This window comes from Bactrocera dorsalis, chromosome 3 (assembly GCF_023373825.1).
Source record: "Bactrocera dorsalis isolate Fly_Bdor chromosome 3, ASM2337382v1, whole genome shotgun sequence".
NCBI lineage: Eukaryota > Metazoa > Arthropoda > Insecta > Diptera > Tephritidae > Bactrocera > Bactrocera dorsalis.
In genome coordinates this window covers 89,241,299-89,268,328 of record NC_064305.1, presented here as the reverse complement: position 1 = coordinate 89,268,328, position 27,030 = coordinate 89,241,299, and the positions used below count along the sequence as shown (strand labels likewise).

General features: G+C 38.4%; 1 protein-coding gene across 2 annotated transcripts in view; it reads right to left on the bottom strand.

The window, feature by feature from the left end:
- Positions 1–16,082: 16,082 nt before the first annotated feature.
- Positions 16,083–27,030, bottom strand: part of LOC105222837 (epidermal growth factor receptor) — a 132,017-nt gene continuing 121,069 nt past the window's right edge. The window contains exons 2-6 of one of the 2 annotated variants that reach the window (XM_011200354.4): positions 21,914–22,136; positions 21,545–21,741; positions 20,491–21,471; positions 20,271–20,403; positions 16,083–20,201 (exon numbers count right to left, since the gene is read on the bottom strand). In XM_011200354.4, coding sequence (XP_011198656.2) covers positions 17,612–20,201; positions 20,271–20,403; positions 20,491–21,471; positions 21,545–21,741; positions 21,914–22,136 — 4,124 coding nt within the window. In that variant the 3' untranslated portion in view covers positions 16,083–17,611. The remainder of the gene's footprint in view (positions 20,202–20,270; positions 20,404–20,490; positions 21,472–21,544; positions 21,742–21,913; positions 22,137–27,030) is intronic. The other variant, XM_011200355.4, reaches the window with a different exon arrangement.

The following is a 27,030-nucleotide window of genomic DNA, read 5'->3' as shown; positions in this document are numbered from 1 at the left end:
GTGTTTGTTCAGCCCTCGGCCGATTCCACTTCACCAAGTTTCTGGAAGTGGGATCTTAAAAGTAGGTGCCCTGTGATAATCCATATAATGTTTCTTAAGCAGTTTGCTTCTGCCTAAAAGTAGAAAATTTTTGCTTTGCCAATCATCAACACTATCTAAAAACAACTTTATGGTAGGCGCTGTATTACCAGTGTTCTAAGGGCTGTTGTGTTCCTCTGAAGTCTATTGCTTCAAGAACCCTTGAAGAAGCGGAATTGTTTATTGCAGTTCAAGGGAAGTGTATTCCCGGCCGCCACAGGGCGGACCATCCGGTCTGTATTTTCGTTTTCCTCTTATCCTATATAGCTGAGTACCTAGATGATTTTTATCGAATATCCTGAGTTCAGTTTAGACCACCTGCTCACAGTTAATTATTTCATATAAATACATATTTCTGGTGTTTTTCTAATATATCGCTGTTTAGAGAATGATTTGAGGGATTATGTGACTCGCTTTTATGATGTCAGGAATCTTGTTGAATCTTGGTTTCTTCTTACAATAATTTTCTTGTAAAATCTGTGCTTGATTTTCTCTTTTATTCCTCTTTTATTGCACCTTTTCCGTTCAGTGTACACCTCGGCCTTTGGTTGCTCACTTTCGCTTGACGTGTGTTTGCCTTTTTGCTCACGTACAGATGTCCATTCTTGGCGGTGGACAGATATCATGGCAGAAAATTTATTTTATGGCGGTAATGGTGTTATGTTTTACGCGATTAGCAGGACGAATGTTTTGACATTGCATACGAATGTCACGCGGCAAAGGAGGAAAGCGAAAAAAATCTCGCAAAGGCGAAATGTAAAAAGTAGACAAGGGAAATACCGGCGTGAGTCTAAGCGCAAATGACAGACAGTGAGCTGATGAACACGATAATGAAATAAATTGGTGATTTTATGAAGCCACCACTGCCATGCTGGAGTATATTTACTATGTGTAAAAATATCGAATGCCATTTGGCGCAAATTCGAGTGCACACTTCGCAGTCACCCTCACCTTTTTTGGACTCGAAATGTGCTTCATTTGCTAAATTTCAACATTTCGAAAGAACTTGCAACAGGTCTTGCACTATTAGCCAAACTGTTTTGCGAATTACAGCGGGTTCGAAAGTCATTGAAACAGTTAAAACTGTTACCGTGATCTCTAGCACAAACGAACTGTACTTATGCCAGAGGGTTCAGTGAAATTTCGGGTGTCCGAAACTTTCCTAATTTCTAATTTTCACCGCGTTGGCGTTGCGCAGAAGTCATGACCGTCGTCGGCAATCGCGACCTTGCACCCCGGAAGGTGCTCCATGTTGAACAACTCAATCCGTTCTACCTGTTTCTGTCGCTGCTTGAAGCCGTTTTAGTCTTTTTTCATTTCACGTCATTCCATTTCTTATCTGTTTGTTTGTTTTTTAAATGTTATTGCCTTTGGTTGTTTTTGTTGCTGCACTAGCGGCATATCTCTTTCATATCGGTGTGGTTGTTTTGTTCAAGTTGGTAAATTAAGCAATTTTTTATGGTCAATTTAGACACAACGGATCGCCTTAAACAGCCAAAGCGTGTGCGCCGTTGCTGACGTTGATTTCCACCGCGACCGCGCGGGGCAGGAGAGGAAGCAAGTAGAGTTGTGCTAGCATAAGAAATGCCCAGAGTCACTCACTCGCGCTTGGGTGTGTGTGTGTGTCGCTTTTAAAACTCGGTGTGTATGTGTATGTGTTGCTCGTCCGTCAACGCTTCACCTCACATGGCTCAATGCGGCTGCAGTTCAGCAGTCGTTTAGTCGCCAAGATTGATTTCTCAATGCAATTAAAACGGAAAACTGAATCTTCAACGCGAACGCGAAGACAATTGAGGCACTTGCCGCTGCCTGTGTGTGTGTAGCGTTACTAACCCTTTTGCTATTACAATATTACACTTGTTGTTGTTGCTGGCATGTCACTCCAGCGGCGTTTGCTTGGTGTGGCACTACAGCGAGGTTAATTGGAAGGCAGTTATGTTCTAATTTAAATCACTTTTCAGGCTGCTACTCGCCAGCAGAGCTAAGCCAGATCTCATGCAGCTAAACATGTGGCCGACTAATAAAACTGTCTTCGGCCATCACGTTTGTGCCATCACCTTCTAATAAAACACTGCTACACTGCTATGCGCCGCACCTGCACTCAAACCCCGCATTCTGTGTCATTCTGTGTTTGCGCGCATTTTTATTTGAGGTCATTAAATGTGATTTTTGTCTCCATTGAGGTGACTTTACCGCTATGGAAGATGTGCTATTTGCCACCGCTATTGCGCTATGATTTCTCCGCGGGTGCTGCTGATGATCTTGATCGCATATGTATGCAATGGAGATGTCGAAAACACGGCCGAGACCGAAGTTGATTGCGCTGCTCAAACTATCCAGCGACCAAGACACCAATCTACTCGCCACGAACGTTCGTTTGCGTACAGTAGCCATATTGTCACAGCGGGTACTTGCGTTGGGTTCCAGTGATAGATATTTACATAATTAAATTTTATTATTGATTTTTAGAGGAAACGCTAAAATGTTAAATCGCTTCCACTTAGCTATTCAGATCCCACGAAATCGACAATCATCGAAAACATACATCCAGCATCTGTGCACATGTGTGTGTGTGTGCGTGTGTTTTACTTCATTTATAGGTAGCTGTCTCATAATTAAAATCAAACGTGGCGGCGACATTAACGTTTGTCACAAAACAATAAAAAATTATCAAAAGATAACGGACAATTCACACATACATACACACCTATATGCTCATCCAAAGCTATCAAAAAAGTATTTGTTTGGTTTTCACGGCAAATTTGGTCGATTGAAGCTTTCGTGGACGCTTTACCTTCTAGCGGAAGAATGAACGGAAGTAGCACTACTGAGATACTTTTAAATCGACTATTCTCACTTTATGCTTTCATTACAATAAATTTATGCAGATATAACTGTAAACTTTATCAGCTCTTAATCAACAAAATGACTATTGATGCGAAAATGTGATTAGACTAATTTTCAAGAGATAGCTCTTGCTACAGCGATAAAGAAAGAAAGTAGAACCTTAATTTATAAGCAGAACTTTACAGGAAATGCTTCCGTTGAAAATACGACAATTACAATTTCAAAAAGATTTAGGTTTGATCCATTTTTCTGCGCCTAGCGATTTTTGTTTTACAAAATTAGTACAAAACATAGTGGAGCAGCCTGAAATTGTTGGCATTTTTGAACTAAAAAAAACTACACCATCAAATGTTTTAAAATCTTAAAGGTTTAATTAAAAAAAAATTATATGCACACTGTTTCCGATTCAAACTTATACAGCCATAAGCCTATGATTCCAAATTGCCGAAATATTACCTAGCGGTGTTCGTATTACTTAGAAATAATAAAATAGTTGGTAGGTTTGTCCTTAATTACTAAATCAAATATTAATGCTATCTGTCAACCAGTTTGTTTAGAGCAATTGCTTAGTTCGGTACACCTTAGTAGTGCGTTTCGATTATTACATTATATAAAAATATCGAAAAAATAATTTGTCTAAAATTTTATATTTCTAATCAAATTTCGTATGCAGAATCAATCGGAATGCTAGAAAAGGCTTACGTTGATTTAGTTTTAACAAAAACACAAAGCTACGAGTGGTAGAAAGCCTTCAAAGAAGGTCAAGAGATCGTTAAAGGCATGCCTCGTTCTTTGAGCTGATGAAAATATTAAAAATGTGCTGAATATGATGTTTGAAAATCGTCAAGCAAGTGTTAGAGATATGACAAGAGATCTGGACATCTCTCGCATGAATGTTCAAATGATTTTGGTGGAAATGTACGGAATGAAACGCGTTCTTACTCTACTTGTCCCTATAAAGCTGAACTTTTAACAAAAAGAGTACGATTATGGTCGAATTTAAATATCATCAGTCAACCACCGTATTCATCAGATTGGGCTCCGTGTGATTTTTTCTTGTTTTCTGAACAGAAATTGCTGTTCTATGGAACTCGTTGAAACAAAATTAGCTGAAGGCCAAAAGACGCTTATAAAAAGTGTTTTGAGGACTGGAAAAATCGTTAGCATAAGTGTATTACATCTGGTGATGATTACTTTGAATTCGATAAATATTGATAGATAATTAAATATTGTAGATTTTATTTGCAATTTCCGGGCAAAATCCAACAAATACTGTTCAAAATCCTAGGCACCGAATATTTGGACTCCAGTACTTATTAACTTAACTATAACTTTTTACCGCAAATATATGTAAATGTAAGAGATATAGTATAATTAAAATTCTGGGATAATCCTCACCTGACAATGGCATATCTATATGTCAAAAATGTATTGAATCAGGCTAATACTTGTCAGTCGACAATTCGTCTATAAGAACTATTAGTATTCTGCTATCATTTGACGATCACATTTTCCATCACTTTTATTTCTTAGTTGAACCGCTCTCCCTTTCTGACTATAATTTCCAAAACTATTCACAAACTTATTCAGATTATTACAAAGATGGTTTAACTTAATACTCAAATATGCTTCCAGCGATAGCTGCAGTTGGTCAGCATAAATTGCACATATTTTGTTTCTGGTTGCTTAGGACATTTTCGACTATCAACACAAAACTTTTCAAAGATTCAATTTCCGGAATAGTCATAACCTTGATATAATCTGAATCTTCTTGTTTCTCATAACCGTAAAATATTCCATATTTCGACTTTGCCATACTAGGCTTCCATTTATTCTTACAAATATTTATTATCAAAGCAATATCTTTCGACGCCCCATGCTTTGTCAAGTTGCTTTATCATTCCTAACTTCATCACGTATTAAAACACTGAGTATATTTTAAGAAAATACGTAGCTACAAGTATGCTGTAGATTTTTCATCCCTGTTATTAACAACATTTTATCAACATCGATTGGTAGACTGAACCGATATCTGGGTATTTGGTGACATCGTTGTTTCTGAGTAGTCCATGCGAAGCAAAAACGAGATTTTCATTGAGTAAAGCAGGACATTTTGTAGACTATAATTCTAGATATCTCCTCCATTGATATAGAAACCTTAAAACGTATCCCTTTTTTTTGATAAGGAGTCTAAGAGTGGGGATTACGTGATGTTTGTATAAGCGAAAAAGGAGCCCAGGATCAAAAAGATGATTGGAAAAATAAAATTTTCTTCCTAAAAAAGCGATGTTTATCAATATATTAGATATATAATTATCTTATACACAACAGCGCATTCAACATTGTCATTAATAAGATCATAATATGGACACTTGAAAGCATCAACATTTGATATAATATACAGGGTCACAAAAACATTTGATTTTTGTGGAGCTGAGTTATAAATTGTCGAAATATATTCTATTAAATTTAAATTTGTCTCCTGATGCAATGTATGATGTAAATTTTATTGAATTTTATTAACTGTTTTTTGCCTTTATATATTTTTCAAATAACTAGTAGCGAAAAATTCATAAGCATTAGTAACCTATTGTTTTACTGTAAAAATTTAATATACCACTTAAAGGAATAGTTTTGCCTATGAACTGAATATATATATCTTAAATCGATGTATATATTATATATCTTTGAATATGCACTTATACAAACAAAATAATAAAATTGGAAATATGCCACCAAAGCTCTACCTTTCTATTTCGATCAGCAGGTATAAATACATGAATCACTGAGTCGTTTACTCTAAACTATGTTCGTTTGCACTAAAACAATTTTAGGTCTAGGTGTATTATCAGAAATTTCTCTAAAACGTTCTTGGTCACAAAACATCATTTGTTCAAAACCATCGTTATCTGATTAAAAAAACAACTCTTTTTACAATAAAAATTGCTTTTCCAGCTAATTTTTCCGCTTTACCCACCGAATGCCCATCATTAATGAAACTATCACCGTTCGTTTATCAAACGAGTTCGTCGCTTAAGTCTTTCGTTATATTCGTTTTATGCTCTGCTCAATACATTAATTAAATTAAGTGGAAATCACTTCATTGCACTCGCTTTGATACTTGAAATCAGAATGAGGATAATGTACGTTGGCACTTATGTAATAGCGTTGAAATGCTTCTGGCTTCCGTGATGCAGCGGCGAAGTAGCATGCAGCCCGCACCGCCGCAGGAGCTGCCGCATATCAGGAGGCGCTTTTAATCACCAAAAAGGCGACTCTAAAACAATAAAAACGCCATTTAATGTGGCGCGCTCGGGGAAATGTTCTGCTTTAAGAGCCACTAGCATGAGCATTTAGTACCAACACATTTGTGGCAATAAACTTTGAATGTAAATACATAAAATAAAATATATTTATGCATTCGCTTGTGTGTATTTATGCGTAATTGCGCACATATAATACTAATGCTGGATGCATGTAGTTGAAGCGCTGCTTGTTTGCGCTCATGCACAGCACGACAGAATGTTCGTTCTCGGGCGCGTTCCTGCACCTTGACGCCAGCTACCAGCTATCAGCTACCAAAAACAGCTATTCGATCAAACGTCAAACGAAAGAAGCCGTAAAAGTTACGCCAGCAACAGTGCCGGCTTGTGATTTTGATGGATTTCTGCTGTGTCGTCGAGATTTGTGGAACGCGGCAGGAAGCTTGTTAGGCGCCATTACCGTTGAACCTTAACTGCCACACCAACTGCAGTGGAGCATCGTATGCTAGCGTTTTTACCATTTGGCATCATGCAAATTTACGCTACGCTGAATGAGGTGCAACGGCCACCGCATACCCACTGAGCCATTGCGCGGCTGCTGTTGCACGCATCACTCGCTGGTCAGCCTACAAGCGACCGTGTGGCTTCTACACGCAACCAAATTGATTTCTCATAGTTAATTGCGCTTTTGTGTTATGACATACTCATCTTATTGCGCAATAAAATGCTTCAACGGACAACAAACAGTCGCACAAAATTTTCTGCAAGTACTGTGTGTGCAACATGCTGAGCGGTATAAGTTTGTCGAAGCAACTTTAACTTGAAAAAGCTAATGAATTTTGAATTTGAGAATCGATCGAATCGATTTTTTGTCAAAATCAAGTTGCTACGTGATGAATTGAAAAAATGAACTTAAGTCAAGTTTCTTGATAAAAAATAATCTGAAATAAACACAGGAAATAAATCCAAACAAAACTGAGCTATTCTACATGTTGTATCTGTAGACACAGCCGGTAGGTGCTTTGCGGCGACGGCTACTATTAGACTTAGAGAAACGCAATATATGAGCAGGGATACACTGAAATTCTTCACTTTTTCGGTTGTATCTCTTCCATCCTAGAACTCTGCACTTCAGAACCATCTTCCGCATGGAATCAAGTCGGTACTGTATTGTTCTCTTGCTCTCTAGCGCTGGATCTATGAACCTTCCGAGAGCTTGGCAAGCGCGAATCAACATCCAGAACTTGTGCAACTGTGAGATGCTTTTGGAGATTCATAAGAGCTCATCAGAACCACCTGCTCTTGATTAATTCACACTCTTTACCAAAGCTGTATGGAGTGGAATCATTTTGTAACTTCATCCTCTACTTGTATTGAGCAGCTTTTGCCAAACTGAGATTGAAATATCTCGATAGACACACCTTTCGCGACCGTAGTTGCTGGGATTGATGTTTACAGCCTTAATAATTTTTTGGTAAACATAAAACGATTCCTTGATGGATAAAGATCTGTTGGTGAGCCTTTTTTGAGCTTATGGATAACAAAAATGACGAATTTATCATGAGGAGAATTGTCTCAACTCGAGTTTTCAACCTGCTGATCATGACAGAATCATATAAATCACATCATCTTGTTTGATTCTTTTACTTTTCTACTGAAATGAAGTTTATTTCTCAAAAAACCCACTGTAATGTCCCACACTACTTGCACCATGAAACAACGCAGTGGTGACCACTTGTTGGCCATAAAGTTCACTGGCTGTCCGAATCCCACCCCTCCACCGCCACATCAACATCAAGAGCACACTTTGCACGGAACGGTTTAGTTGTCTTTTCGACTTTTATTTAAATTGCGATTAAAATCAAAACCACAACACAGCCGGCTTTAACGGTCCATCATTACGTTAAACACGCACTCAAATGTGCACATGAAGATATCTAACTGCATGGACTACTGTACACAAATGTATAATTACCGCCGTCGAGCCGTACGCTTTCATTCCCTCCACGCACTTTGATTGTAGTCTGAGCTTAAGTTGAGCTTCGTCTCGTGTCTAGTTGTTGGAAAGCCATTATTGTTTTGCATTGCTTCAATTGTTGTTGCTTAATTTCATTTATTCTACAAAAACAATTACTGGCAACTTGAGCTCTGTATAAAAGGTCCCTGGACCCTGGTGCTGCTAGAAGTGAAAGATGGCGTCTGTTTTATATTAAAGTCAACTGTTCTCTCCTGTGTTATGACTTCCATAGAAGGTTTTTTGAAATTTAAACATAATTCATATTTCTTATGTATATACATATGTAATTCTGCATGGAAATCACTTGGCATGAGGCTGCAGTGAGGGAATAAAATTGAAGAGGTAATGCACAAAGACGCTGATCTTCGAAACTGAACTTTTATAACTTAGGCTGATGCATATACTTATACTTATACTTATACTTATACTTATACTTATACTTATACTTATACTTATACTTATACTTATACTTATACTTATACTTATACTTATACTTATACTTATACTTATACTTATACTTATACTTATACTTATACTTATACTTATACTTATACTTATACTTATACTTATACTTATACTTATACTTATACTTATACTTATACTTATACTTATACTTATACTTATACTTATACTTATACTTATACTTATACTTATACTTATACTTATACTTATACTTATACTTATACTTATACTTATACTTATACTTATACTTATACTTATACTTATACTTATACTTATACTTATACTTATACTTATACTTATACTTATACTTATACTTATACTTATACTTATACTTATACTTATACTTATACTTATACTTATACTTATACTTATACTTATACTTAGACTTAGACTTAGACTTATACTTAGACTTATACTTATACTTATACTTATACTTATACTTATACTTATACTTATACTTATACTTATACTTATACTTATACTTATACTTATACTTATACTTATACTTATACTTATACTTATACTTATACTTATACTTATACTTATACTTATACTTATACTTATACTTATACTTATACTTATACTTATACTTATACTTAAACTTATACTTAGACTTAGACTTAGACTTATACTTAGACTTATACTTATACTTATGCTTATACTTAGACTTAGACTTAAACTTAGACTTAGACTTAAACTTATACTTAGACTTATACTTATACTTATGCTTATACTTAGACTTAGACTTAGACTTAGACTTATACTTAGACTTAGACTTAGACTTAAACTTAGACTTAAACTTAGACTTAGACTTAGACTTAAACTTAGACTTAGACTTAGACTTAGACTTAGACTTAGATTTAGACTTATACTTATACTTATACTTATACTTATACTTAGACTTAGACTTAGACTTAGACTTAAACTTAGACACCCTATGATCAACATAAATTTCATATCCGATGGATACATCTGGTTCCACTGTAACTACACCGAAAATTCACAAAATGAAATACCAAAGCACCTGAGGCTTTATTTTCTTCGATGCTACTATGTAAGAGGGTACCAGCTCTTCAGTATTGCTTTGCTACCTCCACCGCTACTCCAGAGCTAAAGCTTGTCAATAATGTGAATGATAAGCTCGAAACTGAGTAAACGTCGGACACCCTCCGATCCTTATAGTTATCAATATTTCTGTAACTGCCTTCCAGAGATCGTTTCTTTCGTTCTGATAGCTGATTACTTAGTTTCCTTCCATGTTTTCAACTTTTTGATTTTCGACGGCACCTACACACTTCTGACTATTATAATAAATGTTGCGCAAAATCTTTCAACCGAAAATTACTACATTTTAAATATCCCTTAAAAGACCAAAAACAACACCGCAACACTGATGGAAAGATAATTTACATTAACTACAATTTGTTTACTTTTATTTACAGTCACACACATACATTCAAATAAAAACAAAAAACATGCTTCCGCTTCGGCGTTTACACTGCGAAGTCCATCAATTTAATGATTTCATCAAATGCAACAGTGTCATTAAGAACTGACACCAAAACAAAAAAAGGAGAAGGAACAAGGCAACCACTTCAGTTGGCCGAGAAAAATACGCATACTTCCGCATTAGCGGAATACAAATAAATGTGGCCGTAACGCACCTGCAGCGCACACCCGGCAACCGGCAACCGTTGCATATTAGCGAAATCGACGCGCATTATCCTTAGAGCCTTAGAGTGTGGCGGCGCATGCGCAGTCGCAACGAAGATGCGCGTGCCCACTCACATTTATCTCATCTACCCGCCACCGCGCTCACATTGCCATTCGCTGCGCCAACACAACGCGCCGACAAGTGCCAATCACTCAAGCGCTGCGCGACCGAGCACATGTGTGAGTGTGTATGTGGCAGTGCCACTTCTTTGGCTGTGCAGTAATTACCAACGTTTTTGTGTCTTTGATGTAATTTCCGCTAAGACGAATTTCGCTGTGTCCTTTGGATAGTGAATTTCTTTGCTTTCTGCTTGCCGCTGTGGCACGTGCAATTCTGAGTTGTAATTTGGTGGAGTGCGCGTATCCTGATTCTAGGCAGCAGGATGCGCCGCACTGCCGTCACTTTGGTAGGGGACAGCGTGCAGCAGTTTTGGCGCGTTGCACCTTTCAAATCGCATTTATTTTCCTCGGCTCTGCGCCTGTCGACTCCGCTACTCTGCTACTCTGCTCGCATTGCGCACTCACCTGTGCGCTGTTGCAACAACCACACAGCGACGCATAATGGAATTATAATTATAGTGTGCATGACATGTTGCAGCAACATGAAAACGGCAAAGCGCCTTCGTTGCTAATAAATTGATGAATGTGTGGACAGCGTGCAGGCGGCTGGCCCCGGCTAATGCGCGTCGCTTCTGACATTAAATTGTCAAATTATTTGCGCACGTCGTCGCGCCCTCAATGATAAGCCAAAATTGAAAGCAGGACAACAATGCATGTTTGTTGTTGCAGCAGTGGCAAAAAGTTTGCTGCGAGCGCATGAGCACAGCTTGCGCATGCGCAACACAGCACTCGCTAAATGGAGCGTTGGCATTCTCTAATTTATGTTTGCTGGTGTCCTGACGCTTTGTTGTTGCATGTCCTTTCCGTTACTTATTTGTTTGTCGTGCTTTGTGATGTAACATGTCGTGGCAACGTTATCGCCGTGGGTTATTTAATTAAAATCATAAAAGTTGATTGCCGTTAATTGTTGGGCACACGCGCTATCTCGCCGACTTGTTGCCCCCCAGCGATGAAAGGCTTTCACTTTTCGCACACCCGACAGGAGCGCGCACGCACTGAGTCCGCTCGCTTTTAACACCTCATAATTTTGCTGAATTTGCTCGTAATGGTGATTTCGTGCTGCTGCCGACAGCTGTCTGAACAGGAGACTCACGGACAGTTTACAATTTGGCATCTTTGTATTGGCCAAGAGGCAAATGTCAATTGATGCTACTGCTGCTGCACCTGTTGGGTTTGTCGCGCTCTTGATTTGAGTTTTGACTTTAATAAGGAAAACTTAATTTGATGGTTTACGCGATACGTGTGTATTAATGAAATCAATACGAAAGAGATAATTAATGATGTAAGATGTTTAATGTGACGAAAGATTATTATTATGTGCTTAAAAATAATTCGCAGTTAAAATAATATGCATAATTAGAGGATATTAATATACTTTATTGAAAAATAAAATACTTGCAAAAAGGAAGTCCTGTTTATTATTTGAAGGCAGCTAAAAAATAAGAGGATCTTTTTTTCAAAAGTATGCCCATAAAACGGCAACTTGAAATTACGTGCAAATTTATAAACGAACTTGGAACAGTTTGACCTTCATTCCGTGAACCGATGAAAGAAAGATTGCCTAATTTGACTCTGGTAAGGAAATACGATATTTTAGACGACCCCTTATCAGCCTTCAATGCCCTTCTTTGGACATATGTTATGCCTTTATTAACGACTACCGTGAATATAGACGCCATTTATTATGTTAATATTGTTCTGGAAGACGTCCTTTAATACCTGCCGAAGAGGAGATGTCTTTGCGATGAATCTACCAGCAAGTTAATGGCGCAAATCATACTTCAAAAAGAGCTAAGTCGTGGTTTTGTGGCAAAAACATAATTGGTCAATACAGTATTAAGTGTTTAATTCATAGAACTTTAATATGGTGTAGGTGGTGGTGTATATATCTCCTAAGACATTAAATGGTATCAGAAGCCTTTAAATTAACCGAGGTCAAAAATGAACGATGACAAAACATAAATCAGTATATCAGGATAAAACTTAGTACGTATAGTATCTTTGAGGTGTGCCATCTCATGACCAATCATTTTTCGAATCGAACCGAAACTGTTCAAGCCCCTAGGTACTCAATATGTGGACGCCGGTACCTATAGCTTACTTTTGACAGAAAATATCATCGGTCAATGTGTGAGACATGGAATTGAAATTCAGAGAAAACTCTTCCGTAATACTAATATGTCTTTATGTCAAAAATCAGTTACCTAATATAAGGATTTTCGAAATTCCAAGAGAGGTGACTCTGTACCGCATGTACCAGCCATTATGTGAATTTTTTTATAAAATGTGTGTTTCTTATAACGGTGCATATTTGCGCTTAAAGTGAATAACATCGTGGGAAAACTGGCTCTAGACCCTATATGTCTAACAAGCATTATGTACCTGATGGTATTTCGCTGCTTTTAATCCTTGGAAGTTTCCAGATTATGAAATGTTCGTTTACAACCGAAATTAACCCTTCCTTACTTGCTCTAATCGGTTGTTTCAGGCTCAAAGCAACAACACCGACATAACAAGTCAAGCGTGCAATCGAAAACCAAGCTTCACATATTTTAACAATTTTTATTTGCGGATTTCAATGTTTGAGTTGATTGCAAATAATATTTCATAAACTCATTATGTAACCTCATCTCAATAACAAAGCTGCCACATTCTTAGCCACCTTAAATCCGCCAGTTTCGCAGCACTTATAGAAATTTGTCACTGAATTGAGCGCCTAAAGGTATGCAATATAATTTCGTGGCCACTGAAGATAATCCAATCAAAGATCGTAAAATATACGATATTTGGTAAAATTTAGCCTGTACACAAACCACGCGGCGACAATTTGCAGAGAACGTAAGTCATATACGATATACGTTCTCTGTAACTTATTTACGCTCTTCGAATAATGCTGTAACGATCTATTACAATTTACAAGTGAAATTTATATTTGATTTCTGTTTGTGTTGAAATACTGAAATTTCTTTTAGTAAATAAAGTTTTTGAAGTAAAATTCGAGCTCATAAAAAAGATTTATACATATTAAGTGTGTGGTTTTAGTGATTGCGGTGCTTTAACTCCAGGAAAAGGAGAAAAAGTTGTCTAGTGCGACATCTCCACAGTTATGTTAGATTTAAGCAAAGTTCCCTGAAATTGAATAATAAGATATTTGTAAGTAGAACAATACGCTTTAAATGAACCAATAACACAGCATGGTTATCAGTTGCTTAGTCCTGCAATCACCCCTGTAAACAAACGTCCAGTAGACCGGAGCATACTCTTGTAGAACCCCTCAGAAGTAATTTAGTGACTGATGCCCAGAGCATATTGAAATTATGGTGAGAACACTTCTACAGCTTGCTGAACAGCTGTGAAATCTTAACACCAGGAGATGGTGAACTCGATTCCACAATCGAAGACGATGGAGTGGATGTTCCATTGCCTGACCATAAAGAAGTTCTAATAGCGATTACCCGTATAAAGAACAACAAAGCGACCTGGGCCGATGGACAAGAAGCATTCGTCAGCTTCTTTTGTAAAATATGGTCGGACGAAAGCATGCCCACGACGATTGGAATTTGAGTGAGCCCTACCCAATCCATAAAAAGGGAGACCCCAAAATCTGCGCCAACTACCTTGGGGTAAGCGTATTGTGTGAAAGATTAACGTAGTCAAATTGATTGGACCTTATCAGTGTGGCTTTAGGCCTGGAAAATCAACCGAAATATTGACCATGCGCCAAATCGTGAAAAAGGATCGATACACACCACCTCTTCCTCCATTTCAAAGCTGCTTTTGACAGAACGAAAAGGAGCTGGGAAAATTTTTCAAACTTTTCGCGCTTTGCGTGCGCAGTTTAAATGGACCAGTCCGGGTCAAATTTGATCATGTGTTACTTTTCTCCAATACAAATTAAGTTCCGATCTTGTCACTTCTTAAGTAAAAATAACACTTATTTATTTATTTTTAATATATTTATTTTAATTTTTTACTTAATATAAGAAACTAAAAGTATTCAGCTAAGTAGTACTTACAACTTATTCATAATTTCTTCATATACAATAAATACATACAAATTATTTAACACAAGCGCGATTATAATTACCGTTAATAATTATGTTTTATGCAATTTTCAATTATTAAGTTTTATGCGTTTACAAAAACAATTAACTATTTTTCTTACAGCGTGTATTTCATACGGAATAAACTACGAATATTACATGATTACATAATTATATGCGTACAAATAGTCGATAAATATAAAGCAGCGTATATGTATGTATGTATTTAGTACATTTAGTGGTTTGTTTGTTGCCTTAGTTGATGGGTTCCCAGCTAAACATAAATTAAATAAACAGTATTACTAAGCAGCTAAACTGGCTTTCATTCAAAACGTCGCGTAATAAAACATAAATAATCGTATAAGAATGTGAGCATGTCAGTGCGTTAGTGTATGTACATAAATGTATATATGTAAGTATATTTGAAATTGCTGTTTTCCACGCAGAAGTGTAGCATTCTTGGCTTAACTTGTGTTTGCATTCAAGCAGCAGTGTGCTCTACGAACTGAAGCCATCGCCAAATATTTTTAAGAAATATCAGCAGTGCCTCATGATTGTACAAATACAAGCAAGCTTGCAGAATTTTGAACCAAAGTGGCGATACTCACGTTAAAATTTATTTATTTCTATTTTTTCGTGTTTCTTTGTAAGTGTGTGTAAGTGTGTTTAAGTGCAATTCAGCTGAGACGTAGACTTGTCTCGGCTTTCTCTATTCGACAATGTGAGTGAATGGCACTTTTTTAGTTCTTTACATTACTTTTTATAATGCAGTATTAATAGGTTTGTATGTGTGTGTTAGATTATATATTTTTTTATATGTATAATTTCCACTTGGTATGCCTTGAGCAATGAGTGAGAGCTGAGTAATGAGAGATGCATCTTAAATAAAAAAAATTTATTTAAATAAAAAAAAATTAAAATAATTAAATTAAATTCAGATTTTAATTTAAAAAATAATAATTTAATTAAGTTAATTTTTAAAATTTTTTTTTATTAAAAAAATTAAATTAATTAAGATTTCATTTTAAAAAATTAAATAAATGATTTTTTTTACTTAAAAAATTAATTTAATTAATTTAATTTAATTATTTTAATTTTTTTTATTTAAATTAATTTAAATGAATTTTAATTTAAAATAAAGAAAAATTAATTAATTAAGATCTTTTAAATTTCTTATTTAAAATTTTTAACACAAACAATTTAAAATTTAAACTTCGGTTTCCGTTTCGGATTTCGTTTTTATAAGTCACATAATTCAAATTAAAAATATTAAATAAAGTAATTTAAATTTTAAACAATGAAAAACAATATTTTAATTCAAAAAAAATATAAAAAATTAATTTAATTAAAAAAAATAATTTATTTTAAAAATTAAAAAAAAATTAATATAATTCAAAAAAATATTACAAAAATTAAAAAAAAAAATTGTTTAATAAAAATAATTAAGAAAAATATTAATTTAATTTAAAAAATTAAGAAAAATAATAATTTAATTTAAAAAAATTAATTTATTTTTTTTAATTTTACAAAATTGAACTTTGTAATTTTGCTTTTTAAAATTTTAATTTTTGAAATTTTTTCAATACTAAATTTCGGCAAAATATTATTTTTTTGATTTTAGTGTTTTTAGAAAATTTAAATTAAACTGCATAAAATGCCCTTTTTGCACTTGTTGTTGTTGTGTTCTTTTTTCAGCATTAAATTCAAATATAAACCGTCATCTCACTCATAGTCAATACCAAAGACCTAGCAGTTGTGCAGTTAGTATAGAAATCCTAACAAACAAATATTGTTACAATAATATATGCTTTTTGATTTTTGTTTAACAAATCCGTTACGCAAACACTATCTATGCACAATCTCAAAATGATTACTAACAATAAAAAATAATTAAAATTTACAATTAATTTTTCCACTCGCGTGTCAAAAGGCCGCCCAAAATTATGTTTATAAAACATCGGTTTTTCAAAATTTGTAGTGAATGCCATAATAAATTGTTTAAAAAATTTAATTTTTACCGTTACGCGAAAGTTGCATCATTAATGTTAACATTTTGTAAAAATTTCCTTAATAAATATATATTAGTGATTGTTTGTTGTTGCCATTTTGTTAAGTTTTTGTTCATTTTGTTCATTATTTTACATTTGTGTTGTTTTTCTTTTCTTTTTTTTCTAATTTTTTTTCCATTTTTTCGTATTCGTACTTAATTTACGTTATCACAGGTGGTTATGAATAAAACCGAAATTTACTTAAAAATAAAACATTTTAAAAATATCGAAACCTAAGCTATTTTAAAAGCCTATCTCTTATGCGCTACAAACTAATTTGCTTGAAGATAGGCGGCGGTCAGCTGGCTTATGAAATTTTTACACACCAAGCGTTTAGCTGCCAGCCGCTGCCGCGCCGATCCTCGCTCAAGTCAAATGCACTGTTGGTTGAAGATTTACAATTGTTCACGCTTTAAACGGTAAGTACTACAGTATACAACAACAATTTAGGTACTACATATCTACTACGGATTATACTTAAATGTGCGTATGTATGTATGTACAGTTAAACGCTAATTGCCTAATGCTAAAAGTGGATTTGCTTGGGCTATGTCCATACGCAGCGGGCCCGCGCTAGCCTAGGCCGTTGCGTATGTGACTTTTAGTGGCATTTGTATGTATTGTGTATTGTATTTGTAGTGTGGCTATAATTAGTTTGTCTGTTTGTTTTGCTTCGTTTCGTGTGTGCGGCTTTTGCTGCGTTCGAAAGTCGCTCGATTTCGCTGCATTCGCTTTGTGTTTGCTTAAATATGTATTTACAGTTACGTTACGTAGTGGCACACATACATACTCGTTTGTTGTATGTATGTATGTAAATGAGGCACGTTGCAAGTTCTTGTGGCAAGTTAAGTTCACGTAGGCAGTGTTGCAGTCTTTTTCTGCTTCCCTCTACCTCTACCTTCACCATCGACCATCCCACCCTTCGCTTTGTAGGCGTGCCGCATTCGCTTTGGCTACATCTGATCGCGCAACCCAACGAGTCACCGACGCGTTACCGACGACCAATGGACGCTTTGTCGGTTAGACGCGCGTCTCGCTGCGATGCAGTGGCTGCAACTCACGCTGCGTGTCGTTGTAGTACTCATGGTCCGAGCTGGTCGGCTCCGAGCCGCCATTGCCCGCCACCATGGCTGCCACATTCATATCGTGCATCGCGGTTAGAGCGGCTATTGTGTTTGCCGCCGCCGCTGCTGCCGCCGCCGATGTGGGTGTGTGGTGTGCGTGATGATGGCCGCTTAACACGCTGCCATTGCCGCCGGTCAGCACGGTGTTGCCGCCGTTGCGGTTCATCATCACTGGTATGCCGATCGTCTGCGTGGGTATAGGCGCATCGTCGACGCTCAGCGCTTGCGGGTTGAGCAGATATTCGGGGTTATCAACGCTTGCGGGCACACCGATTAGATCCATGTAACCGCCACCGCCAATAACCATACCACCGTTGGGATGGCCATTCGCTTTGATGGTGTTGTTATTGCTGCCGGTTGTACCATTGGGCGTGGTGGACTGACAGGTGGGCATAAGATAATCATCCTCGTCGACCGGGAGATCGAGTCGCAAGTTGCCGACACCAACCTCACGTGCGTTCGAGTCGGTCTCATCGTCACCACCAGACGATGAGTTCTTATTCATCGGATCTTTGCAGTAACGATTAAGTTTAGGCACCTCGTCCGTGTCTTCCGTACCACTGGGTCCGGGCGGGGCCTTTGGTTGCAAGTAGTCCTCTGCCTCGACCATAGCTTCTGGGCCTTCAGTTGTGGGCGCCAACTTTCTGATTAGATCCTTCTCATCTTGACTTGTATAGGCGGGTAGACGTGTAAATTTGTCACCTGGTATGACCAAATAACGACCGGGATCGCGTGCAAACTCGGAGAATACATTCACCAGCTGTTTGAATGATGGACGCATTTCGGCGTCCAAATGCCAGCAGGATAGCAATGTGCAATAGATATCGAGCGAACAAATGGCGGGTTGCTCTAATTTCAGACCAACTTCGATGAGATCGGGTATATCTTTGGCAGGTATATTCTCATGTGGACGTTGTCCAAAAGTCAATAGTTCCCAAATGGTTACGCCAAAAGCCCAAACATCCGACTTGCTGGTGAAGACACGATGTCTGATGCACTCCAGTGCCAGCCACTTGATGGGCATCTTTCCGCCAGCCGCTTTGTACTCATTCGAGTCACTGCTAAGCAGTTTTGCCAGACCAAAATCGGTGATCTTAACAATGGAAGGCGTTTGTACCAGCACATTACGTGCTGCCAGATCGCGATGCACCAGTCGCTTCTCCTCCAAGTACGACATACCCTTTGCGATTTGTGTGGACCAGTTAAGCAGCGCCTTAGAACCGATCTTATCGCGATTGTTGCGCACATAATCGAGCAGACAGCCAAGTGGCATAAGCTGTGTGATCAGCATCATTTGTGAGGTCATGCAAACAGCGAGTAATTTGAGCAGATTTGGATGTTCAACCGATGCCATGATATATGCCTCGCGCAGAAATTCTTCACTGGATTCGGCGCCGGAAGCCTTCAGCAGCTCTTTAATGGCCACAGGTATTTTGACATTCTCGCCCTCAGGCACCCAAACACCCTTGAACACACGACCAAATGCGCCCATGCCAAGCACACCGCCTTTGCGCAACTCCGCGTCCTTGACGATTCTTAATTTCGATAGATTCGGTGAGATATTCGATGGGCGCAGCGGTTCGGCGTCTTCACAACCACTAAGCACACGTGTCATTTTAACCGCCTCCTTCTCGGCTTTAGTGCGCTGACGACAGACATAACAGACGATGCACATGCAAAACATAACCACAAAGACAATGAACGCCACGATAATGAAGATATAGCTGTCGACACCGGCGGTGAGTTTAGTGCCTTTACCAGGGACTTCCGAGCAATATGTGCCAATATCTGTTGATTGATAAATCACATATGGATACTCGGTTGGACATTTAGACGTGCAGTTAAAGATGGTTGTGTTATCATTGGGATCCCCAAAGCCGAAGACTTTGAAGCTGCGACAAGCGATGCAATCCTCCGCGCTTGGTCCGGTGCAACCCTTGCACTCGGGGTGACATTCGAAGCACTCACGACGAGTTTCATCAGCATAATGATCGGGAGGGCATTCGTCTTCACATTGCTCGCCACGTTTGTAACCGGCGCACTTGGAGCACACTTGCTCATGGAAACCGTAGCCATTGCAGAGCTCACAACGTGGATGACATTTGCGGCAAATGGCTTTACCGGCCAATGGTTTCAGATTGCCTTGTTCTTGAGGATTCACATATTCCCAGTAATAACCATCCGGACATTTATCGTTCTTAAGCAAGCAACGTTCGACTGTCGTATCACTGTTGATGATGGCGAGATTACATGTTTTGCAACCGCCCGGTCCGATGGTGTCCTTGGGTCCGGTGCAACCCTCACAAGTTTCATGACATGTACGACATATGCCATAATCGGAGTATTTGGTGTCCGGACACACAGTGACACAACGTTTCTCATCGCGTACATGCACACACTCCTCGCAGTGGTCGGCGCCTGGACCCGAACAAGTGCGACACTCGGGGTGACACTCTTTGCAGGTCTTGTTATCGAATTGATAAGCGCTATGCGGGAAAAATAAACACAATATAAGTAAAGCTTGACAAATTAGGTATTGCGATTTGTGGACTTACTTTGTTATATTATGACAATCGGCAATGCAGGTGCCATTGAAGGCGAAGTTCTTACATTCCAGACACTGGTCTGGACCTTTACCCCAGCAACCAGACTTGTTGCACTGATCCGAGCATACAAGGCCCTCTGATTCTATAGAAAAGAAGAGAAAAGCGTTGAATTACACACAAATATCTAGAAAATAAGCAGCCAAAGCCGCGATGGAGTTTCTCAACTTACTGCATTCGGTTTCGTTGCGATTCCGTGCGATCACTACACCATGGTCCACCGACTTTTGCACCTTCTGCCAATCGATGTCGCTAACAAAGCAAATGTTGTCGTTCTGCTGGATAACCACGGCGCCAGAGTTGATGCGCTTCAAACTGCGCAGCTCCAAACTTTCCAGAGAAGAGCGCACAATCGATAAAGAAGCAAAGTAGCTCTCCATTAGCTGACGTCCATGTATGACCTCCAAATTACGGAAGTACGAAAGGTTTTTGAATGCCGGATGTGCACCTTCAATATCCAAATAACCAGTAATTTCTTTCACCGTGGAGAACACCTCCAAACGATCGGGATGCATGGCAATAAAGCGTGGACCAAACGAGTTATTGGAGTAAATGTGCTGATAGCCGAAGAAGGTCTGATCCAAAACACGTACTGAGCCTTCGATCACTGTGCAACCTTTATATGTGTCAATATTGCCCGAGTGTAGTGCCGGTGTGCCGGGACATGTCTTGGGACAAGGGCCATTACATGGCACACACTCACCATCCCTAGCCATCTTCTCCGCCGGACAACTACGCACACATGCGCCATTATCCTTGAGCAAATGCTCGGGACATTCTTTCACACAGGTGGCACCATAAGCATATTTGCCTTCCGGATTCACCTCCCACAAATAATTGGTTGGATTATACTTCTGCATAGGCGGACATTCTTCCTTGCAAACACCATCATCGTAGAAATTCTTACAAGCAATACATTCACGCTGTGTGGGTCCCGTACAACCGCCGGCACAGAAGAGATGGCAACACTCACGCGGACGCGAGCCGAAGCAACGACCCTGCGCACATTGTGGCGAACAATTTATCTTGCTGAACTTCTGACAATTGTTGGGACCTTCGCCCCAGCAACCGCGCTCGCACGACTCATGACACTTGGGACACTGACGCTCCGGTGGCGTAAAATTATACACATAGGTGAAGCGATCATCGGGTCCTAATTTGGAAGAAACGCAATATGATTTAGTGTGTAAGAATGAATTATGAGACGCCGGAGCGTCGCTACTCACCGGAGATGATCTCCTTCCATTCGATCAATTTGATATGACACAAATTGAAGTTATTGAAGAAACCCACAGAGCCTTGTAGTATGTCTCTGAGTGCAGGCATTTCAAGTGTGAACATTTTCGAGTAGGCAGTGAACAGGGCATATTGTTGATCTTGCACATTGAGATTGAACAAAGTGCGGCCACGGATGATTTGTAGTCTGGAATAAATGAAATGCAAGATATTGATGTGAGATCAGCGAGCTTTACTACTTGAAATTTTGTGAGCTAAATAACATGGCTCGAATATTTTAGTTTTTGTTACTACTGTGTAGTTAGATATTTACTAAGATTCTCTCGTCCAAAGCTAAGTTTGTTTGCTGTGCAAATTACCTTGGAAATACGACAGTTTGTATGTCCACATGACTGATGAGTATGTAGCCGGTCACTTCGCGAATGTTCTCCAAAAAGCTCAGATCCATATCGGGTTCCTGCAACCAGGTCAACTCCAAATTGCCATCCACATAGGTGCAATTGTTGTAGCGATCGCGTAAATTTCGGTAATGATGTTCACGATTCGAAGGCACCGACAAACGGGACTTGGTGCCAATGCAAACTGCAAATAAAACGAACAAAAAATTTATTATTTAATATATTTTTTGCAAACTAAAAGGCAGGCATGCGTCATAGCTGAATTTAGATAAAATAATTGTATTATTAATATATAAAAATATACTTTATTTTTTCATACACGCTGAAGCAGCTGACTGCGAAAACTCTTTTGCTAAACGTTGAAAAGGAAAAGCACGCAAAAATAAAGGCTGGAAAATGCCATATTTGGCGTGAGTGTTTCCTCAGACGCGAATGCGGATTCAAACATATTTATTACAAAAGTGCTCATGTGTTCGCATATAATTGCCAACAAAGTTGTCCAAGTCGAAGATCAACTATTGTTAGACAAGCTATGCCCATATTAGGCGCTGCAGGCTAAATAAAATGGGCAACAACACTAACGCTGGTCGCCACCACTGGCACATGTGCATGTGTAGTTGATAATTTTCCAAATAAACAAAATCAATATGCCTATATATGAATATAGAATCGCACTAGTTTAAGACAAAGCGCAATCGTACGTCATAGTTGAGTTATGTAAGTAGACTTATGTGTCTGAGGCAAGCGTTTACAGGCGCCAACGTGCTGTTGCTGTAGTGAGATTATAATAATATAATAATTGAATTTTTAGTATTAAATATTAAAGAGCAAAGTTGTTAAGTCGAACACACACACACACATACAAACACTACGACGCTTGCTTCGCTATATGACAGCGTGCAGTGGAAAGTCAGAGCGCGGCGAGCAGCGCGCACCAACTGGTTAGCCAAGTTTGTACAGTGGATTACTTGGAACGCGGCGAGCATGTGAGCATTGAGCGCTGCATACAAATGGCAGCTCACAGTTCGCCGCATGTTCCCCGGCACTTAGAGCTGCGCAGCTAGCGCGTCAAGCTAATGCGTCATAAGCTCCGCATTCACGCTCCGTTTAGCGTCGACGACGACTACGTTGGCAGCGACTACGTCACCACACCACAACAAGCAGCGTCATGTGCACGCCAACACGAGCTGCGCGACGCTCGCTATTTAGTGCTTCAGTTGTTATTGTTCTGCTTGTTGTGCTGTGTTTTTAGTAAATGGCGAGTTGCATGCTTTAACTTTTCAGGTGGCAGCGAGCCAGTATGCCATGTTGAGATTCATGGCTCCAAAGTGCAAGCACTTCTAACGGTAAATGGTAATTCTAAGTTTGGCGTTTAAGTAGCGATGTGCAGAGGAATTTGGTTATGGCGCTGAATAACAGCATTTTCATGTTGCAATAAGTGAGAATGGCTTGACGTTTTCATGCTGGCTTATTGAAGAAGTGAGATTCTCTATTTTTATTTTTTAATGTGAAAGATCTTTGTGTGTTCTAAGTTTTGATTAGATATTAGTTTGATGAATAGTTGTTTTTAAACAATTTTTTAAAATATTGAATGTTTGTTGAACTTCTTCGCATCCAAAGGTGTGTATCTCGGATAAAATCTTAGTTTCATACCAACTACGTATGGCTAATACCCCTATAGAGAGCTCACTTCTCCTTATTCAAAGGTGTGTGTCTCTGCTAAAACTAAGTTTCATACCGAGTACGTCTAATAGACTCTAAAGAGAGCTCACTAATTTCACCAAATTGCTAATTTTATCTAAGTGTATTCAATTTACTTGAACTTGAAGGATATAGCCTGAAGAACTTATATATCTCATGGTTTTTATGATAAAGCGGCTTTTGTTCGAAAAGGTCTCGACGTATTAGCTTTGTCTACCAAAGTTGAAGAACATTATTAATACATAAACCTATATGTCGAAGGCAATATATTTTTTTTTTAATTTTTTATTTATTTGTAGGCCTATTAAGTTTCCTAAATAGCTCAAAGCTAAATAATCGACGGAACATTAATGAAGCTTACAAAACACAAACATACAGAGCATTAAGGAACCCGGAAATAACTAAAGTATAAACCTTTTCAGCAACTATAAAACCAACAACTAGATCTACTAAATGGTTGACTGTCGCCAAAAGCATAAAACAGCAGCAACATTTAGTCGCTACAAAAACAAAATAAAGAACCATAAAACGGTTTACGAAAACAGCGAATTCCAAAAACCAGCAGCAAAATAGTTAACAGCCAGCAAACGATAACTGAGACGATTCCACGAAAGGCAACAAACAACCACAATAACAACAGCAAAACAGCAAAAAGAACTCATGCTGCCAGAATGAATGTTCAAAAAGCACAACTGAAGGAGACAATAAAGTGCAAACAAGCCAACATGAAGAGAAGCACGAAAAGGACGCAACAACAATGAAGAAAACAAATGGCAACAACAAATTTTGCACATATCCGTATACAGCTGTTGAAACCGAGAACTGTGTGGCTGTGCGGCTAAGCTAACTTTATAAACCGGCTTCAGGCAACGCGGGTGCACGAGGGTAATCGCTTTCGAGACAACAAACATGATGTGAAACATAAAACACCAAAGTTATGGTACAACAACAATGGCTGCGCAAATTATTGTTGGCATGCTGTAATTTAAGTAACTGGCCGTTGTTGTTAGTGTTGCTACTGCTGGTGGTAACAGGCTGAGGCGATTGGGCTTGAAGTGAAGGAAGGGAACTTTACATACAAATTTGAGTGGGGTGTTGGGCAGATGCGCTGCTTTGTTGGTAGAGTACATGCAGTGTTGCAAGCGACTATTGCGAGCATTTGTTTTGCAGCCGCGGGTGCTGCTGTTGTGGCTTATGCAGTGGAAAATGATTTTTCATAAGTGAGTTGTGGCAGAAATACTTAAAAGTTAGCTTCTTGCTGATTGCGCAGATTGATGAGAAGATGATTGGGATGGAGATTTGCTCACTAAATTATTGAGGAGTTGAAAATGTATGGAATATTTGGATAGAAGATAGATAAAGAAGATTTTGATAGAGAATTGTTGATAGAAGATAGAGAAAGAAGATTAGGAAAGAGATTGGCTGCTAAATTGTTGAGATATTGAAAATGTAGGAAGCATAATTATCGATCAAATATTGTGAAAAATTTATCTGAAATAACGATTAAAGTAAAAGGGTTGCTTTGTAAAGATATTGGGTAGTCGAAAAAGTGTTTTCGTATTTCTAATCAAACTTCAACTTATGATGAAGCTTTAAATTCTAAAGTCTCCAATACTATATGGTATGACATAGTGTGATTGGTGGCACTGGAGACATACGACTGCTTCCACATCTATTGACAAAATGCAAAAAGAGTTCTTCGACTATCCAATATTAAACTTTTTTCAAAGTATTAGATATTTTTTTAATATAAACAAAGCGCTTTAGATTCGCCGCTGCTTTGATGAATGCAGAAGAACACCTTTCACTCTAAAGAAAACCAAACCGGAGTTTTTAAAATATTTTTTATTGGATTTGACATGTATATAACCAAAAGCAGATTTCCATAGCCTCCTCATAAATTTGCCAACTCATCGCTCACTTTTGTAAATGTACATCTGTGTGTGTGTATGTAAGCGAAATGACTTGCAAATGCTTTAGAAAGTTTCTGCTGAATTCCACAGATACCAATCAATGTCATTGTTGTTATTGTACGCTTATATCCGTATGCCGTGATTTGCGTGTTATCAGCTGTGGAATGCCACAGCAATCGAAAACCGAGCTTTTCCTCCGTGGCAACCGCGCTAATTGCCTATATGCCTCCACTGGCTGCGGCTTGACGTTGCGGCTCTAACGCTGGTTTGCTGTCGCGTATAAGCGAGATTTAAGTAAAAATACATGCGCGTGTAATTGTGTGCAATAAAATACTTATGTAAGTGAATACTTGTTAGACGGCTGGCAAAGATTTCCACTACCAGCCGAGCAATGAGCCACGAATGTGTCGACTGGCACATGTGGTCTGTAAAACCATTTCTTACGTGTGTGTGTTTGTGGTTATTTGCATACGCTTAGCGGACGCTGTTGTTTAAATAGTTGTGATTTCTTTTTGAAAAGCATTAATTTGCGCGTCAAAAGCAAACAAACGCTCGAAAAGGCGCTGAGCAGGCTGTGACCGCAGGCGAGGCAAGCAAATAAAACCACACACATACCCACACACCCAACAGCACATAAACTAGTAGTTACACACAGGCATGTAAATATACACATACAAGCGTTTATAATGTTTTTGTGTCAAAAATGAAAAAAATATAATAAAAAAGATATATAAAATGAAAAAAATTAAAAAAAAATCGAAAAATTATATTTAGAAGGAAAAGCGAGAAACGAGTCAAAGCGGAGCGTAGTGAACTAACATTCGAATCTTGTCGGCCATCAATCAGCACGATCGAGTGCCTGTCGCCTGAGTGACTTGCTGCTTGGCCGACAGACGGCTCGATTGCTTGGCTGAAGTGTTTGACGTCGCAAGGAAAAAACAAACAACAACGGCGCAACAAGCAAACAAAACAACATGTACCATGTATTTATGTGTGCTAGTGTGTGTGTGTGTGTGCCTGTTGACCACTGGCGAATGGCTGCGCCAGCATAGCTTGGATTCTTAGTCCACTTTTGTGCTACAAAATGAACGCGCGTTCGTCGCTTAAGTCTTTTGTTTCTAACAAAATGCCCAAACAAGCGAAGAAAAGAAAAGCGCGAACGCGCATGTACCAACCGCGGGCATTTTTATATTTAATTATAACCATTATTTCTATTTTTCTCGTGCTGCCTGTCAAAAATTAAATACTTGTTTTTCCCCCCTTTCCCCTCTACGTTTTTGAGCAAATAATTTCGAGAACCAGCTAGCTGTAAGATCTTTGTTTTTTACACTTTATAATAGATATTCATAATGTTCTGATGTTCTGTTGTTCTATCGGTCTGTCAGCGTAGCCGGTAGTTATTTGCTTAGCGTTCGTAGGCGAGTGAGGCTTATGACTGACCCTTTTAAAGGTCACAGCTTCGCT